Source organism: Chamaea fasciata, unplaced genomic scaffold (genome assembly GCF_029207755.1).
Source record: "Chamaea fasciata isolate MVZ Bird 193981 ecotype frontalis unplaced genomic scaffold, bChaFas1.0.hap1 SCAF_16, whole genome shotgun sequence".
Classification (NCBI taxonomy): domain Eukaryota; kingdom Metazoa; phylum Chordata; class Aves; order Passeriformes; family Sylviidae; genus Chamaea; species Chamaea fasciata.
The window spans coordinates 14248034-14262234 of record NW_027094101.1 but is presented as its reverse complement, the minus strand read 5'-3'; the positions used below and the strand labels follow the sequence as shown (position 1 = coordinate 14262234).

The 14201-nt window shown below is 65.3% G+C and overlaps 2 protein-coding genes across 3 annotated transcripts in view; one reads left to right on the top strand and one right to left on the bottom strand.

Annotated features, from left to right (window-relative positions):
* CORO7 (coronin 7) overlaps positions 1 to 14201 on the top strand; it is a 35012-nt gene that overhangs the window by 18541 nt on the left and 2270 nt on the right. For both annotated transcript variants that reach the window (XM_066198458.1, XM_066198459.1), the window contains 8 exons: positions 12195 to 12249; positions 12433 to 12490; positions 12580 to 12725; positions 13147 to 13242; positions 13319 to 13471; positions 13594 to 13726; positions 13805 to 13980; positions 14055 to 14163. In XM_066198458.1, the coding sequence (XP_066054555.1) occupies positions 12195 to 12249; positions 12433 to 12490; positions 12580 to 12725; positions 13147 to 13242; positions 13319 to 13471; positions 13594 to 13726; positions 13805 to 13980; positions 14055 to 14163 (926 nt within the window). The remainder of the gene's footprint in view (positions 1 to 12194; positions 12250 to 12432; positions 12491 to 12579; positions 12726 to 13146; positions 13243 to 13318; positions 13472 to 13593; positions 13727 to 13804; positions 13981 to 14054; positions 14164 to 14201) is intronic.
* On the bottom strand, positions 2454 to 9852 carry VASN (vasorin). Its single transcript, XM_066198460.1, has 2 exons — positions 9740 to 9852; positions 2454 to 5278 (listed from the first exon to the last, which is right to left on the bottom strand). Exons 1-2 carry the CDS (start codon positions 9850 to 9852, stop codon positions 3259 to 3261), a joined length of 2133 nt encoding a protein of 710 aa, XP_066054557.1. The 3' UTR covers positions 2454 to 3258.

Sequence of the window (14201 nt, the reverse complement as noted above, 5' to 3'; positions counted from 1 at the left end):
TCTGAAAAAACTCACCCCAGCAGGAAGAACCCTGAGCACGACAGATCCATTCCTGTCCCCATCCCTGTCCCAGTCTCCCTGCAGATCCCAGAGATGCCTGGGTTGACATGCGCTTGCCATCAGTGGGAAAGGGGCTTTTCCTGCCCCAGCTTGGCTGCCACCCTCACACACAAGGAAGGGGAGAGGCCACCCCACCCCATCAGGTGTCACTACAGTGGGACCCATCCCCATGGGGCTACTGGGCAGCCACATGAAGGGATTAAGGCGGGGTAACCACCCAGCCCATGTCGCCTGTCCCGTAATTCCACTGGGTAAAAATAGCCCAGCACTGGGGCGGGGTGGCAGCGCCCAAATCACTCCCAGATGAGCCACAGCCTCGGTGGCCTGACAGTGCTCCCTGGCCTCCCCAGCTTTCCAGGAAGATGATGAACTCCAAAACTCTTCCTGGCAGCACTGGGGTCTGTGTGGTGGGCACGCGCCTGTCCTCCCCGCAGAGAGTGGGCATCCGGACCCCTGGCACTGAGGCATGACCCCTTGGGGCTCTGCTCCAGACATGGGGACCTGGGGGACTCAGCAGACCTGTCTTTGCTTTCCGTGGAGTCATGCCTGGCATCAGGGGTGATTTTTTGGGAGACCAGAGCCCTCCAGCCTTGCCACACCAGGGTGCAGGCAGGATTTGCCCGGGTGAAGCCGGCGGCTCCTCCCGTTGTGGCTCCCCGCCGAGCCCCCATCCTGCCGGTGGCTCTGGCCGGGGCTCTCGCTTACCAGCCCCGCTGGATCGCACTGAGTTGTTGGTTTGTTTGGTTTTTTTTTTTGGGTCCATTTCAGGGGGTTTTGCAATCCTTGTCGGCGCTGATTCAGCTTGCAGGAATTAGCAGCGCCGCACGATGTGCCGCTCGGAGCGGCTCTTGGCGCGCGACGGGGCTGGCAGTGGCCAAAGGGAGTTTTGCGCTGGGATTCAGGAAGCCACAGGGGCTGGACAGTCTCATTTCGGGCACTGCTGCGCTCCCGCAGAGCTGCCCGGGTGCAGACGTGGGTGTGGGCGGGGGCCAAGCCCTGCCCTGGCTGCAGTGTCCCCATCACCTCTGTGCCAGGGCTGAGCCCTGCTGTCCCCCTTGTGCAGCTGGCACCCCAAATCCTTAGCTCGAGGTGTCCCAGAGGTGCTTCACCTGCCAAAGCTGAGCCCTGACTTTGGTTCTGCCCTCCTGGCATCTCCACTGGAGCTCCCTCACTCTGGAGCTGCTGGAAGCCCCTCCAGAGCAATGGGATCAGCTGAGGTGCCAAGGGGTCCCCAGCACACACTTGTCATGGGGGGGGGTCCTCTGCAAACCTCCAGCAAGTGGAGATATCGGCTTCGTTAGGGGAGGGGCATGTCACAGAGGCAAAGGAGGGGGGAAGTGAGGGGTCAGGAGGGGCTGGAGGGCTCCTGACGCCGGTGCCGACGCGGGGACACGCCAGGGGCTGGCCCGGGCTCGGGGGGCTGTGGCGGCGGCCGGCCGGGGGCACCCGGCGCGAGGCCGCGACTCCGCCAGGGACTTTTCTTCTCTCCTCCTCGCGAGGCTGGAAAATATACAAAGCTCGCAGTGAAAATATTTACACAGCAGCAATTTTGGGAGGAATTTGGGATGTTAATTTGAAAAATCTGTGGGGAGAGGACCACAATGGGCCCTTTGAGCGGGCGAGCGTGGCCATCGCAGCGAGCCGCCCGCGCCGGCGAGGGGCCCCTCCTGCCGCTGCGCCGGCCCTAATGGGAGCCAGCCCTGCCGGAAGCCCACCTGGGAGCCGGGGGGCTGCGCCAGACGGCCCCGCCGACGCCCCGCGCCCCTAATTGCATCCAGAGCCGCTCCCTGCCCCGGGCGAGCGGCACCGAGGGGCCGGCGGGTCAGGGCCGTGTCCTGCGGCGGAGCGGCCGGCCCCGAGCGGCACGGCGGTGACCCTCGGCTTCGGCCCCGCGCTGTGCTCATTCTCTCCAAATCAAACATACCTCGGCGGGCAGGGCCCCAACCTGGAAAATTCCAGCCCGAAAGATAAAGGATTGGAAAACGATTAAAACCAGAGGGTTGGAGCAGAAAACCACTTGGCAGAGGGAACCTGCCGAGCGTCGGCTCCCAGCCCACCCCGCCAGGGCCAGCGCACAAAACCGGCTGTTCCTGGGGCCGGGCAGCGGGGGTTCTGGCTGCGGCCCCCGGCCTGGGGGGCCACGCAGGCTGACACTTGTCACGGGAGATTTGGGGGTCCCGGTGCCGCCGCGGGTGACGTCAGGAGGTTGGGCTGGGCCGTTTGTCCCGCAGCTGGCCCCAGAGCCATCTGGCAGGCGGGGAGGGATGAAGTAAGGCTGGATGATGCACAGGGCAGGGGCTGATTCGAACCCCGTGGCCTCTGTTTTGGGAACACATCCTCAGCGCCCGAGGTGGGGGGCAGCGCCCTGAGGGTAAAAACGCCCAGAGTCGGGAAAACTCCCTGCTCCCTTGCCCTGACTCATCCCCACACTCAATGCCAACAACAACGGGAGGACACGGCTGACCTTCCCGCTCCTCTGCAGGGGACACGCTGCGCTGCCCACACCCCTGCCTGTGACGGGCAGTGCCTGCCGAGGTGCTCAGGGCTGCACAGAACTTTTCGTTGTTGTTATTTTAATTATTTGGGGGGTTTTTTTGGTTTTTTTTACAAAAAGACACTCTTCTGATCTGCCTTACAAAAGAGATGTACACAAACCTGTACTAAAAAAAAGTTTTCCCAGAAGAAATGGGAAATAGCGGTGTATAAATATTCTCTCTGAGTTCTTAAAGCTTCAATTCCCGGTTTGCCTGCTCGGCACTTCCTTTGGCCCGCGGGGTCCCGAGGGTCCCAGCACCTCGGCCGGGCCATATTGCTCACATCAGCTTCCAGGGAGTCGAGTCATGGGCCGTGCTCCACTGAAGGACCCTTGTTACCAGCACGTGGGCGTCCCTCAGCCGAATCACAGCAGCTTTCTCTTTAGCAGGAGCTAAAAAAAGCCCCCCAACCCCCAAATTAACCCCCCCTTCTCTTCTGCTACCCATGTTCTTAGGTAGAGTCACAGAAATCAAGGCACAGGGCAGTAAAATTTGTCTCCTCCCAAAGCACAGCAGCCTCTCAGAAATTGCACGTTGGGAGATTGGGGGCTTTCTGCCTCAACTTAGTCAGCTCCTTGGCAATCCATATCCCAGAGGGACGTGGCCAAGTGCTGCCACTGGAGCTCAGCGCTCCTGTGTCCAAGGCTCTGGAAGCCCTGTGGGTTCAGAAGTAGGAGGGTTTGAGCCCTGGGGTGTTGTTGTTGCTAGGGTAGTGCGACTGCATGAGCGGCACCTCGCACTCAGAGCTGCCAGAAAGCATCGCTGCCTCTGGCACCTTGCAGCCGTGGCTGCTCAAATCCCCATTTTCCAGGCAGGCTTTCACCCCTTCCAGCTCCAGTGGGCCGGTGTCTACCCCAACGCCGGCGTGTGCCTTGGCCCGGCGGTGCCGGCAGTAGTACATGGCGGTGCTGACCACCACAAGCAGCAGTAGCGCAGCGGCCAGCACAGGGACGAGGATCAGGGCGAGGTTGGGGTCCTGGCTCTGGGTGACGGGGGAGTGCTGCTGCAGGCTGAGGGGCAGGGTCTGTGCCTCGGCGCAGTGCTCCTCCTTGGGGACCTCCCCCAGCGCCCCGATGCAGACGCGGTAGGTGCAGTTGGGTTTCAGCGCCCGCACCGTGTACTCGGAGAGCGAGGCCGGCAAGCGCAGCATCACCGGCCGCTTGTCCGGCCCCGACAGGTTCCGGTAGCTCAGGCGGATGCCCTTCAGCTGCGCCTTGGACTGGATGTAGTTGTGCAGGTCCACTTTGAGGGAGGTGCTGCCCACCTGGGCGATGCTGACCCGCTGTGCAGGTGGCAGGGCTGGTGTGCCCGGGGCTGGCGTCGTTCCCCTTGCCTCCACCTCACAGTACATGCCAGCAAAGCCCGCGGGGCACAGGCACTCCAGGAGGTTCTGGGCACCCAGGTGGCAGGTGCCGCCGTTCAAACACGTGCGGGGGGGACAGATGGGCGCTGGGGGGCTGGTGGGGGCCGGGGCGCCGCTGAAGGGCACCAACGTGGAGCTGCCCTGGGGGTCTCTGGGCCTCAGGGTGGGTGCAGCGGTGCTGGGGGGCGGCGGCGGGCGGTGGGTGCTGGGCAGCGGCGCAGGCGGTGGCAGCGTGGTGGTGCGGGGTGTGGTGGGCGTGGGGGTGGTGGTGGGGCAGCCAAAGTCAGTGTATTGCAGGTGGTGGAGGAGCTTGCCGGAGTTTTTGGGGGGGAAGTGGCAGCGCGTCTCCTCAGGGCGCCGCAGGACCACACCACTGGCGTTCACCCACTGCACCAGCCAGCTCATCTGGCAGATACAGTTGAAGGGGTTGCCGGCAGCCGTCACGGCCCGCAGCCTGGGGAAGAAGCTGGAGAAATCCCGAGGGATGGTGTTGATGTTGAGGTTGCTGATGTCCAGCTCCTGGAGGTTGTGAAGGCTCTGGAAGTCCTCAGCCGGCAGCTGGGAGATGCGGGCGTTGCCGGCCAGGCTGAGCCTGGTGAGGCTGCCCAGCCGCCGCAGCACCGCCGGGACGCGCTCCAGCAGGTTGTCAGAGACGTCCAGCTCGTGGAGGTTGTTTTGGACCTGGAAGAGCTCCTCGTTTAAGCTCGTCAGGCCCAGCCCCGCGATCTTCAGGGACTCAATGCTGACGGCATGGAAAGCCCCTGGTGCAATTGCAGGGATCTTGTTCCAGCTGATGTCCAGCAGCAGGAGGTTGGGCAGGTCGAGGGGCGGCACAGCCTTGAGCTGGTTGTTCTGCAGCTTTAGCTCCAGCAGATTCTCCAGCGTGTCGAAGGCAGCAGCGTGGATGTGCTGGATCCTGTTCTTCTGCAGGTAGAGCCGTTCCAGCAGCCGCAGCCCATGGAAGGTCTCATTGGTGATCTCCTGCAGCTGGTTGAAGGACAGGTCCAAGTTGACGAGCTCCGTCAGGGGCTGGAAGATGTTTCTCTGGATGCTGGTGATCTTGTTTTGCGAGAGGTCCAGGAGTTGGAGGGCGGGCAGCCCTGCAAAGCTGTCCTCACTGAGCGTTGTGATGCCGTTCTCAAAGACATAGAGGGAGAGGGTGCTGGGGGGCAGCCCCTGGGGCACTGTCGAGCCCCGCCTGGCTGCACACAGGATGGTCTTGGGGTCATGGCACTGGCAGCCTGCAGGACACGCCCCGGCCAGCTCCCCATGGGCCAAGAGGAGCAGCGTGCAAAGGATCAGCTGGTTCATGGTGTCAGCTCTGCAGGGAGACAAGCACAGCCAGAGTTAGGGGATGGGCCCTGCTGGGGGGTACCCAGGGCTGGCAGGGCTGTGAGGCACCTCTGAACCCCACTCTGCCTCCAGGGCTGGTGAGAGTGAAGCAGCACAGGGACTTGCCCACCCCAGATCCATGCTCCCCCCTCCCCAGACCCCCAGGATTTGGGGATGTGGTACCTTTGCACACCCCAAGCTCTACCATGAGACACGTCCCACTGGTATTAGGGCCGTCTTTTGTGGGGCACCAAGACCTTTCCCAGTACTCACAAGGGCCCCAACCTCCCCAGCTGCTCGGCAGGGTGCAAATCAAACACAGGGGATGTGGAGAATCACAGCACCGGGAAGGGGTGGGAGCCTGGCCAGCCTCCCCTGCATAGAGCTCAGCTTAACCCTTTGCTTGTGCCGTCGTCGCAGCAGCTGCACCCTCGGGGCCTGCTCCTGCCTTGATCACCAGCAGCAGCAGCCCCTCTTGTGGACAGGGGCACCCAAAGATGACCTGGGTCGCAGAATGTGGGGCTGGAGTTTGTGTCCCCACAGAGTCCAAGGGCTCATATTCACCCCCAGCCAGCCCCTGTCCTCACAGGTCACCTTGCTGTTCCCCTCACTGTTGCACTTCAGACACTCAGCACAGCACCATGTGCTGTGTCCCCTGTCCCTTGAGGACTGGGTCAGTGGGGATGGAGGGAGAAGGCTCTGGGGTGAACAAGGCTGTAACGACCCCAACCCCAGCTCCCCATGGATGACCTGGCCGATGACACAGCCACTCTCTGTGTCCCAAAGGGCTCCTCTCAGCCCCATCTTTCAGCCTCTTTAATGACACTAGGCTTGGCCAGAGACTCACAATCTCCTGCCACTTCATCTCAGGGTCAGCGGGAGGTGGCAGAGGGGGATCCCTAGGCAAGGAAGAGGCGAACCCCTCCCCAGCCCCATCTGTTGGCACCTCCTCCCTGCTCAGAGCTGTCGGAGCTCCAGGCAAACGCCCCCCGTGGCTCACAAGGGGCCCCGCCGTGTGTGGGGGGCTGCAGGTCACACAGCAGCACGTGCCGCCTGCCCCGGCCCCGTCAGCAGTGCAGGGACACCACATCCTGCGCCAGGAGGGTCTGGACCCGTGCTGTGTCCTCTCGTCCCCCTGTCGGGGGGTTGGATGGGGTTAACACTGCAGCCAGCTCTGTCCTTGCCTCTTCCCGAGCGGGCCCCCCGAGGGTGGGGTGAGCCCACGGCTGGGCAGGGTCACCAAAGCCGCCTGAGTCACTTGGCCTGACCAGCCCTGCCCTGACGTGACCCGTGCCGTCAGCCCCTGAAACCAGGGACGAGCTGTGCCACATCCAAGAGGTCACTGTCACCCAGGGGTCACCATCACCGCATCCCCAGCTCAGCCCCCAGCCCCCTTCACCGCTGTCAGGTGCCCCTGCACCCCACATCACATCAGGCTGCCGGCAGAGTTAAAAACACAACATGGAGATCCTATGAAGTGCTGTTTGGGGCTGGGGGCAGACCCGGCACCCCTCGAGGTGGCCCCAGGCTCCAAAGCGTGCTGGTGGGAGAGCTCTGGGTGCAGGGTGGTGGCAGGCCAGCGGTGCCATGGCCGTGCCAGCCCGCCCGGGTGGGCAGCGCCGGAGCGGGGCCAGGCCTGCGGGATGCTGGCGAAGCCGGGGCTGGTTTTGCAATGCCAGGGTCGGGTTTCGCTGACGTGTCCCGTGCTGCAACCAGCTGCTGACTCCAAGTCTCTCTCGTCCCTTTAATTACGCTGGCATTTCCTCCCCGCCTGCCAGGCTCCCCGCTCCGGGCAGGTTCGGCCAGCCCGGCCACGGCCGCGCATCCGCGCCTGGCCACGAGCGCCGGGCAGGCTGGCACGGCCCCGCAGGCTCCGCCACCGCCCCTCGGCATCGCCCGCTCCGCCGGCACACGCCAACGGCCCGGCCGCGCCCCGCCTCCCCGGCACGATGCTGCTTCAAGGCAGAGAGGACAGGACACCCCCCAGAAGCGGGGGCCAGGGGAAACAGCCTCCCCAGGTCCTGGCAGGGTCCCCAAGGGCGGAGAGGGGGCCCCGTTTCTGCTGGAGGTGTTGGGGCCGCCCTGCCAGCGGCCTGCTGCTGCCTTGGCTGCGCTCCCCCGCGCCTGCACCGCAGATATTTGCCGAATTATTCATATTTTCCGGCTGCGGGGAGGATCTGGGCTCAGATTCCCCCAGTCCCGGCTCAGCCTTTCGCTGCCAGCCTGCTGGGGTGGGAGTGCCGTGTCACCCCCGCTCCCTGCCTGCAGCCCCCCGGGCTGGGCCACCCGCCGCCCGCCCGGGGCTGGGACTCGGCAGGGGATGCCCTGCTTTGCCTCCTGTTTTTAAGAACGAGGCCGATGACGTCCCTGCGCTGCAGGGTGACACCTGTGCAGGACGGGCTGGAGGAGCTGCAGAGTTCCTGCCCTTCCCCTCTGCCCGGGGACCTCAGGGAAGTAGGCACAGCCGGGATGTTCCTTCCCGCACCGGCAAGTGCACACAAACAAAGCCAGCGTTGTTGCTGGCCCGTGGGCTGCCACCTCGGCCGGTGGCACCAGAGCAGGAAGGTCGGGGGCCCTGCACTGTGCGGTGACAGGGAGGAACACAGGGCCTCTGCCAGGCGGGATGCAGATGCTGCTCCCCTGCCTTCCACCCCTCCAAACGAGCCGATGTCAGCACGTGCCCCTCCCGCCAGCCAGCCGGGGGGATGCGCAGGATTAAGCCCTTAATCCTCCTCCCCTTCAACCCACCCTGCGCCGCCGCAGCTCCCACCTCCTCCCGCTCCCCTCCCTATTTAATTAAAGTTTCCGCAGCAGCCCCGCAGGAATGCAGGCCTGGTTATTGCATTCCCCGGAGCACTCGCCAGCCCCTCCATCCCGCTCCTGCCCCTTTGACCCGGCCGCGCTCCCCATCTCAGGTGCCGGCAAGGAGAAAAACCAGCAGAGCCGCTTTGCCGGCAGCCAAACCGCCTCGGGAGGAGCCGGAACGCCGGCAGAGGGTGGGAGGAGGCCGGCGATGGTGCCACGCGTGGCCCGGGCGGCACGGGCAGATTCCTCCGGAGTGACTGGGGCAGCCGCGGCTGTCCCCGAGCGCTTCCTCGTGCCGCGTCCCGCCGGCAGAGCCAGCCGGGCAGGCAGCGCTTGCGTCAGGGACACCCGGCGAGGCCGGCTGGCCTCGGCGTGGTGCGGGGGAAAACAGTAATTAGTGTCATCCCTGATGGCGGCACTGCCCGGCGCTGTGTGGGCAGCGGCACAGCTGGGTCAGGGCAGTCCGGCCGCCCCAGTCCCAGCAGGATGAGACCGGTCGGCGTGGGGCAGGCTGGCCAAGAGTAGGTGTGTGGGGGGACATTACTGGGGGGTTTTGGTTGGGAAGAGAACTCTCAGAACTGGAGCATCTCTGCTGGGATGTGTTGGCTCCTATGGCAGTTGTCAGCCTGGGAGGGAGCCAGGCGTGGAAAGGGACATTTACCCCACGGTGGCCCAAAGTCACACCCAGAGAGTGACAAGCGCCAGCACCCTCTGAACACAGGCCAGGTGACACTGAAGTGCACAGGGAGCCGGCAGCGGGAGAAGCAGTGGGGTATTCCCGCTGCCCGGCAGCCAGGCTGGCCCTGGCCCTGCTGGCACCCGTCCCTCTGTGCCAGCTGGAGAGAAACCCTCGTCAGCACCACTGGGGACCTGCCTGGCCCCACAGCGGGTCAGTGACCCAGGATACCGGCCCCTGAGGACAAGCAGAATGAGGGCAGCCAAACCCCACCCCAGCCAAGCCAGCCAAGGTGGTGGTGGTGGTGGTAGACACTGCTGCCAGCAGCTCCCACCCCTCCTGACCCCAGCAGGAGAGCCCAGCCACACATCTGCTGGGACAGAGCAAGCCTGGGATGGTCCCAAAACCATGCTGGTCCCCTGTGGGTCTGGAGCCCTTCTGTTGGCAGAGCACTTCATTGCCACCCAGCCATGCGGGATAGAGCAATGCTCCATGTCAGCCCCAAATACATCCCTCCCTTGGCCGTGATGGATGCAGCACCAGGCCAGAATCCCTGGGCCAGACCCCAGCGTGATCCCACAGTAAAACAGGCAAAGGCAGGGACAGAGAAGGGAGACCCCTGTGTGAAGCCTTGTCCCAGCCCACTGCAGTGCCATGGCCCCAGCCCAGCCGAGGCCCAACCATCAGCCGAGGCAGGGGCCAGCTGGGTGCCCCTGGCTCAGCTGAGGCCTCGCAGGGAGCAGGGCATGCCGACCCTTAGCCGAAGCCCCGGTGACACCCTGTCACTCTGGGAGCCCAGGCCACACGGGGTGTCCCACGGCCCAGCCCAGGCCCACCAGGGCCCCCCGGGCCCCACCGCCCCTGAGCCCGCGGATGCCCGGCAGAGCCCCCTCCCGCCCGTGGGCTGCCGCCCCACGAGCCCCGGTGGCCGTGTGGAGGGTCGGGCGGTGTGGCGGCCGCGGGACTCACCGTGGCGGGCGGTGCGGGGCCGTGCGGGGCAGGCGGTCAGTCCATGGCGGCAGCACAGCGGCGGCCGGGCGAGCGCTCCCCTCTCTGGCGGCGCCGGGAGCGGGGGGCGGCATTTAAACCGAGGGGCGGGGCCTGCCCTCCCGCCGGGCGCCCATTGGCTGAGGGCACGGAGGGGGAGGGGCGGAGCACGACCGCCACGGACGCTCCGCCCCCGCTCACCTGGGGCCCGACGGGGGCGGCACCGCGAGGACCCCCGGGACCCCCCGGGACTGCGGGGACATCCAGCCCCTCTGGGACCCTGGAGTCACAGGGACCGCGGGCACATCCAGCCCCTCTGGGACCCTGGAGTCACAGGGAGCCCCGGGACATCCAGCCCCTCTGGGACCCTGGAGTCACAGGGACCCCCGGGACATCCAGCCCCTCTGGGACCCTGGAGTCACAGGGACCCCCGGGACATCCAGCCCCTCTGGGACCCTGGAGTCACAGGGACCGCGGGGACATCCAGCCCCTCTGGGACCCTGGAGTCACAGGGACCCCCGGGACATCCAGCCCCTCTGGGACCCTGGAGTCACAGAGACCCCCGGGACATCCAGCACCTCTGGATCTCAGAGTCACAGGGACTGTCGGGACCCGGGAGTCACAAGTAAGCCCCAGGACATTCAGGACCTCTGAATCACAGGGACTCCCTGGACCCCAAGGACCTCTGGGACCTTAGAGTCACAGAGACCATCGGGGCACCCAGGACCTCTGAGTCACAGCGGCCCCCAGCACCTCCAGGACCTCTGGGAGTCACGAGGATCCCAGAGACCTCCACAGGGACCTCCAGACCCCGCGAACCCAGGACCTCCCAGAGTCACAGGGACCTTGAGATTTCAGGAGTCTCCAGAGTCATAGGGACCTCTGGGACCCCCTGGGAACTTCATGGGACCCCAGGGCTCCCCAGAGTCATAGGGACCTCCAGGATCCCCAGGGATCCCATGAGACCTCCAGGAGCTCTGGACCTCCAGAGTCACAAGGATCCCCAGGACCCACAGGACCTCTGGAAGCTCCCAGACCTTCAAAACCCTCCAGGGCCCCCCAGGACCTTCAGCATCCCTGGGGCTGGGGTTCCTGGGACCCCAGCACCCCATGTGTGAATACACATAGGTATAGGGGTAGATCCAGCTATAGGTACCTCCAGCACCCGTAGGACCCCTGGCAGTCCTGGTAACAACAAAGGCTGGGTTGGGTGTCCTTGGCACCCCAGGGACCCCCATATCCAGTGTGTCCGGGGTAACCAGGGACTGTGGCACCAGTGAGCCCCAGTGGCCTGGGATCCCAGTCCCCCCGTGCCCCTGGTGTCCACAGAGCTCCTGCCACCGTGTGCCAGGGGCAGGGGGACAATGGGTGACCCTTGCAGGGCTGTCCCATGCCCCTGTGACAACAGAGCAACGCTCCCTGTTCGGCATGGTGAGGATGGCATGGGTTGGGCTGGGACAAGCAGGTACTCAGGGTGCCCTTGTCCCAGACCTGCACCACTGTGGTGGTGGCAGTGCTATTGACTGTGGTGACAGCAGGGCAGGGGACCCCGGTGCCTGCTGCAGGCATCCTGGCAGTGTTTGCCTAGGTTGTGCCAACAGTCCTGGGGCAGGACCGTGCCATTCCACTCGCAGCTATCCTTCATGGCATGGGATGGCACTGAGCAGCTCCCTCCCCTTGGCACAGCCGCAGAAATGTCAGCCGAAAGTAACAGATTGTCCCTTTGGTCTCTCCTCGCGGCGCTCCCTCCTCCACCCCTGCCGAGGGAAGGCACGGACGTGGCTCTTTGCTCCCGTCACCACTGTCCCCTCAGGCCACTGAGTATTCCCTGTGGTGCCCTCCTTCCACCGAGCATCCCACCAGCCATGGTCCCCTCTGGCCATGGAGCAAGTCCTGACCACCGCACCGTCTGTCACAAGCACCCCCAGCCATGGTCCCCCCAGCCATGGAGCACGCTGGCTGCGGTGTGGGACAGGGTGCAGGACAGGGAGCAGGGCCATGCTCCAGTGGGCACAGCCGGGCCGCAGGGCACTCCCGGGGCTGGCGGCTCCCCAGGAGCCGGGGGAGGCGGGCGGTGAGCCGGGTGTGCCACGCGCCCGCCCCGAACTGGCCAAGCCGGCCCGGCCGGCCCCGGGGCAACCCTGCGGGTGCCGGAGGCTTCCCCGAGTGAGGCCGGGTGCCACGGCCAAGCACAGGGAGCAGGGCAGGCAGCGGGATGCCCCACGGCTGGGCACGGCTTCAAAGTAGGCACTGTGCAGCTGGGGCTGGAAGCAGGTGACAGAGACATCCTGCTGCCAACCCGTCAGCCCAGGCTGGGACAGTGAGGGTTGTCACCTGGGGACCAGCCCAGCACCCTGCACCCACAGGACCCAGCCCCACATCCATTGGGGCGCTGTGCCCATGGGGGCCCCTGGCTCAGCACCCCCTTCCCTTGCAGGGTGACCATCCCGCTGTATGACGCCGACACGGGGCTGCTGGTGCTGGCAGGGAAGGTGAGGTGCCATAGTTGGGGGGTGTCGGGAGGCACTGGGGGGACAGAAGGATGCAGGGGAGTGTAGTGAGGTGCAGCTTGGTGCATGTGAGTGCACCAGTGGAGTACAGGAGTGTGCATGTGGGTGCAGTGGGGTGCTTCCTACAGCCCTGCTCATTTCCTGTTCCCACCACCTCTTTTTCAGGGAGAAAACCTCCTGTACTGCTTCGAGGTGGCCCCCACGCAGCCAGCACTCACCCAGGGTAAGCAGGTCCCATCCCACCCATATCTCCCCCGGGGGGCTCACCACTGCCTGGCCACCCACCCCACAGCCACCCTGCCTGTTCCACAGTGACCCAGTGCCGGACAGAGGGCAGCACACGGGGCCTGGCGGCCGTGCCACGCCTAGCCCTGGATGTCATGGCCTGTGAGGTGCTCCGTGTCCTGCAGCTCACTGACACCGCCCTCGTCCCTGTCAGCTACCTGGTGCCACGCAAGGTAAGGGGGCCCTGTGGTTGGCACTGTCTCATAGGTGCCTGGTGTCATCTCATGGGTGACACCTCACCAGCACTGGGTGACAAAAAGGACCTGGCTGCAGTGAGACCGCAGTCCCCAGCCTGGGGAAGAGGAATGGGGGTCAAACCTGGATGCTGATGGTGGGTTGCAGAGTCTGGGTGCTGGATTTGGGAAGCCGGGCGCTGCGTGCAGGACTGGGGTGCTGGAGAGTGGATGCTGACAGCTGGGTGCCACCTGCTGGGTGCTGTTGTGCAGTGGGTGCTGGGCACTTCAAGCAGCTGAAGTTTGGGTGCTGGGTAGGGTCTGGGTGCTGGAAGTGTCTGGGCACCCCAGGGGTGCTCCAGCTGCAGCAGGACAGAGGGATTTTGGGAACACCCATCTCACCCCATCCCCCCTCCCACAGTCTGTCCAGGAGTTCCACGAGGACCTGTTCCCTGACTGCACAGGGATGCTGCCAGCCACCGACGCCCAAGGCTGGTGGGCAGGGGAAAGCCAGCAGGTCAGTGTCATCCAGGGGGGTTGTCCTTGCTGGTATCATTGCCACTGCCCCATGCCCACTGTTGTGCTCGATGCAGGTGGGGAGGGTGAGCCTGCACCCTGCACGGAGACCCACAGAGACCTTCACATCCTCCATCATTGCTGGCACTGGCCCCGCCAACACTGGCCACACCAACACGGATGCTGGCCACACCGACGGCGACGCTGGCCACACTGACGCCGACCAGAGTGTGAGTATGGGGCACTGGAAAAGTGCACTGAACGCTGAAGGAGCAGGATCCCTGCTGCCCTCATCCCACAAGACAAGGCAAGGGTGCCAGCCCCCCCTGCCCACTGGCTCTCCCTCCCGTAGGAAGCCAGTGGCTACTCCTCACCATCCTCACTGGCCTCACCAAGCAGCGCAGCCACCTCGCTCTCAGCCAGCACCGGCCCTTCCAGCGGCTTTGCCAGCAGCCCCAGCCAGAAGTCCCTGCAGAGCATTTTGGGTGAGCAGGCAGCGGGGTGGGCTCGGGGTGCCCCACTGGGGGGATTCAGGGCGCTTACCCACCCCTCGCACACTCCAGGGCCCAGCTCCCGCTTCCGGCACGCGCAGGGCCGGGTGCTGCACCGGGACCACCACGTCACCAACCTGCGGGGGCTCAGCCTCACCACGCCGGGCGAGTGCGACGGCTTCTGCGCCAACCACCAGCGCGTCGCCCTGCCCCTGCTCACCGCCGGCGGCCAGATCGCCGTCCTCGAGGTACCTGGGTGAGGTGTGGAGGCTGGCACGGCGCCGTGTGTGCCCTGCTGGTGACCCCCGGCTCTCCCCCACAGCTCTCCAAGCCCGGCCGTCTCCCCGACGTGGCCGTGCCCACCATCCAGAATGGCACAGCGGTGGCCGACCTCACGTGGGACCCCTTCGACCCGCGGCGCCTCGCTGTGGGTACGTGTGTGCCAGCCCTGCCAAGGTGTGCCTGGAGG